This window comes from Pistacia vera, unplaced genomic scaffold (assembly GCF_008641045.1).
Source record: "Pistacia vera cultivar Batoury unplaced genomic scaffold, PisVer_v2 Contig78, whole genome shotgun sequence".
NCBI classification, from domain to species: domain Eukaryota; kingdom Viridiplantae; phylum Streptophyta; class Magnoliopsida; order Sapindales; family Anacardiaceae; genus Pistacia; species Pistacia vera.
The window spans coordinates 3,073,844-3,078,051 of NW_022196645.1; the positions used below are offsets into that span (position 1 = coordinate 3,073,844).

Here is a 4,208-nt window from a genome sequence, read left to right on the forward strand (position 1 = left end):
GGTTGAGATAAATCAAATTCATAATCTCTTGAGTAATACATTTGAAAGTTTTAATTGACTACTCGACTATCCAGTGATGATTATGACAATATTATAATTGCTAAAGGATTGTTCATTAATTTGTTCTGGACAGGGTAAACTGTAAAGGACGGCCACCAAATGAAGATAAACTGTAAAAGGACGGCCACAAAATGAAGATACTAATACTAAATTCACTTCGATTCCATTAAAGAATTATATAAAAAAACTCGTACGGAAAGATAGGGCATCCACCATATGTAAATAATAAAGAAACTTTGCAACTGTCACCAAGCAAAATGCCACTAGGAATATATACGAAAGAAAAGAATATATATGAACTCATCATCTCTTCTCGATTGGCAATACTAGACGGACGGTTGCTAAACCTTACACATACTCAATTAATAATTCCCTCCTCCACTACTTCTTTAGTATTGAAAATTTGAAATAAGAAAATCAAATATTAAAAAAACAAACTTCAATACGCTAGCGCCGAGTCATAGTTTGTGTCTTCAAATCAAGCAACGTGACTGCTGATGTATATATGTCTCATTTGTATCCTCCCACATTTCTCACCTGAAATTCGATTAAAGAATTCCCAGAATGGTGTTGCAGGCTAGTGTCTAAGCGAGTTGACCATTTGGGCCTTATTTTTGCCGTCCAAGTTTTGAGGCAAGCTGCCTGCAGCATCTCGAAACCCTGCAGGACCCACTCAGTGGACCTAAGACGTTAGCCTGAGGCTAAATGAGCAAAATTCCCAAGCCCAAAAAAGTTAAAAAGGGCAGTAAGAGGAACTTTAAAGTTAACAATTAAGTAAATTTCTTCAGTGGTCACAAGTAATTTGGGTGAACTGAACTTAAGACATTTCAAATAATACATCCAAAACTTCCCAATTGCGGCTGAAATTACGATGGTAGCACTGATGGAAGTGGGCGTTGAATGTCGAGAGCCGGCTGATACATTAGCAGCCCCCGGGAATTGGCCATTGGCGGACTTGACACTGCACCCACAAGTCAAAATCACCCGGAGACATTAGTAAGGACGGTGCTTGATATTATAAATGTTTTATTTAAACACATCATGAAAAATACTTTTTTTTTAAAATGAAACGTGGGAAGCAATATTATAGAACGAAGGACTATAACACGTACCCCCTTTATAAAACCCTCAACCCCAACCGACCCAATAAGAAAAAATCCTGGTTGGCTACAGTTTGTCAACTCTTACCAACAACCTGTCACACCCTCACAGCTGTATTTTGCCGCGTTTTGTTTACTTGGTGAAACTAAAATTTCAAACAAAATTGATTTGTAACATCCTAAACTATAATCTGTAAACAAAAATCGTGTGGATTTAGATTGGAAAATGAATTTACCTTGTGCTTGGACTAGGACAGAAAGTGATAGCATAATCGGCGGCGGCACAAGTGAAGGTACTTGTTCCATCATCGTAGGCGTAGCTGTAAGCTTTAGGACACGCAGTTTTGAAAAACATGGAGTAAGAACTTGGCTTGCATGTATCTGGTGTTGCATATGCTCCACTGCAGCAATATTGAGGATCACCAAATGCTTCACATGCGCTTTTACAGGCAACGGCCTCGCCATTCGCCGTTTCAGTAACCTTAAGCTCCGTCGGACATCCATTGTTCAAGTCCACAACACATCCAGTTATAGTACAGTTCCCTCCACTTCCACCTTGGGGTGTAACCAGCATGGGAAGGTTATAGCCGTCAACAAGACTAATGTCGTAAAAATCGAGCCCGTCTGCACCGTTTAGAGTGAATTCAGCCAGGGTGGCAGGAGGGGCTGCTCCACTACCAGAGCATTCTGGAGTGCCAGAGCCACAGTCACCGGTTAGGCAAGTGAATTTGTTAGTTGTGGAGTCTTGGGTGCAGAAAGTGCGACCCCATAAACGTCCTGACCAAGAAGTAGGCACCGAGATTGAAGTTGACTGGCCTGATTCCAGAGAGAAGCCTGTGGTGGAAAGTTGTGGGGTTCCAGCTCCAGAAAGTATCCCTGGCCAGACTGTGTAGCTGCACTTGTTTGTTATTGTAAACGTTGCTGATAATGTGCCTATACATCAATTAAAATTACTCAATAACCAGCAACACTATATAACGAATAAAATTAATGATGCTTCTAGTAGTACCTGAAAGTAGCTGGAGAAGATATAGAGCAAATAAGATGATCGAAAACTGTATGCGTGCCATTTGAGTATTAGCAGATGAGGAAGGAGTTGGATTCTTGTTGCTCTCTGTTTTTGTTAATGTCGATTACGTTTTGGAGAGAGGCAGAGAGCTATAGATTCTTGTAATTTGAAACATTAGTATTTAAAGAGTGGAGAAGTGAGGATCATGTGCGCCTGTGCGGAAACGTATAGCAAGTACGGTGGGGTGGGCCATTAATTTATAGGATTTGTCGATTTGGACCCACCGCACAAGACTGCCTCGTTCAGGTCGGCAACTGTTGTTGGAGTCACGCAGGTAGACACACCCAAACCTATTAATTTATAAAAAGAGGTAATTCTCATATTTAATAAGGTATATTGAGTGGGGAGTCAGACGTATCTTAAATTCTATCATAATATTAAAATTAAATCCAGTTTAATTGAGTGTTTGACTAAGAATAAAGAATTAGAGTCAATAACTATCTCTATCAATAGGCATGACCCTCGTACTTACTTATACTTTTCTTAAGTTTCTTAGGAGGGAAAGATAATCTCGCAAGTCGCAACAGTGGCAGACTATAAAAACCATATAATATGAATAATTTAAGGTAACATTAAAATAGGCTTTTGGTGTTCTGCAAAAGGATATGACGCATTGGGATTCAGTATGCTCTGAATTTAAATCCCCCAAGGGAGTACAACATTCTTTTGTATCAAAGTTATCAAGCAGAAATGCTTCCTCTAAAACTACTTCAAATTTTCAGAGCACATTTTGATTAACAATTGGGACAAAAAAATGAAGTAATAAGTCCAGCTTCTATTATAATCAAATACAGATTGCACACAAGATCCAGGAGGGTGGGGCTGTAACAAAATAAAAATCTGGGTTCTACTATGATAATAATTGTTATTAGAGAATACCAGTCATTAAATCGTGGCTAAGAGATGTAACTTTACGTTAATGGTGAACAGAATCTAACTGTGGCCACTGGAGGTGGAGGATAACTTTACGTCAAAGATAACAATAATAATGTGCGTTTGACTTATTATTTCTGTCCATATTCCCAATCCTATTCTCCAAATAATGTTTGAAACATTTTTCCAGAAATATTACTATATTTTTTTATTACTTTTAGATCCCATAAGGTTATTAATTTCATTAAATACCCTCTAAAAAATTTAAAAATTAACAAAAATGCCCCAGTGACCACACTTGCTAGATTCCAGTAACCACCGTCAGTGGTAGCTGGAATCTGCCACAACGGTGAATTACCGATCGGAACTGATCTGGCCATCAATGACGGCCAAAGATGGTCTTCTTTGGCCTTTTCTGGCTGTCGACACCACATATGGCCATAGGATCTGGCCGGAAAAGGCCATAGCGACGCCATACCGGCCAGATCTGGCCGATATGTGTGGTTATGCAATTTTTCGGCTAGATTCCGACGGTGGTGACTGGAATTTGACACTGCAAGTGGTGGAGGTCTTTTTGTCATTTTACATATTTTTATATATTGGGATATTTATTAAATTAGCAAACTTAGGTGGTTTTTTATAAATTTTTAAAATTTACCTCGTAATACTCCCATATTCAATTATCTAATACTATCCCCAAAATCCTATCCAAAATAATAAATCAAACGCACTAGATTATCGTTTAGGCATATTCTCATTTTTGTATGCTTTTGAAACACATAGCATTGTTCCTTTTTGTTTTGAAGTTGCTTTTCCCCAAAAGATTGAGAGAGACAATTTTAGGTTATAAAATTACCAAGAATAAGCTCGAGGTGGGATACTGCACTAATTACCTATAGAATTAGTCGAGGAGTGCACAAACGAGCCCAAACACCTTGTTTAAAAAAAAAAAAAGTGTGAGGCATGTTCGATTTTTCCATTGGCAAGTTCGTAAAACAACCAAGATATAACTATTGTTTTAAAACCAGGACCGAATGGCAACTAGTTTTGCTGCCTCGGTCATAGGTCAACCGGTCCAATCAGTTGGACCGATGACGTCAACGATA

General features: G+C 38.6%; 1 protein-coding gene across 1 annotated transcript; it reads right to left on the reverse strand.

Moving 5' to 3' along the window:
• Positions 1-345: 345 nt before the first annotated feature.
• Positions 346-2,408, reverse strand: LOC116116587 (thaumatin-like protein 1). Its single transcript, XM_031402650.1, has 3 exons — positions 2,170-2,408; positions 1,397-2,093; positions 346-1,021 (listed from the first exon to the last, which is right to left on the reverse strand). The coding sequence occupies exons 1-3, from the start codon at positions 2,228-2,230 to the stop codon at positions 751-753; spliced, it is 1,029 nt and encodes a 342-aa protein (XP_031258510.1). The 5' UTR covers positions 2,231-2,408; the 3' UTR covers positions 346-750.
• Positions 2,409-4,208: the final 1,800 nt, after the last annotated feature.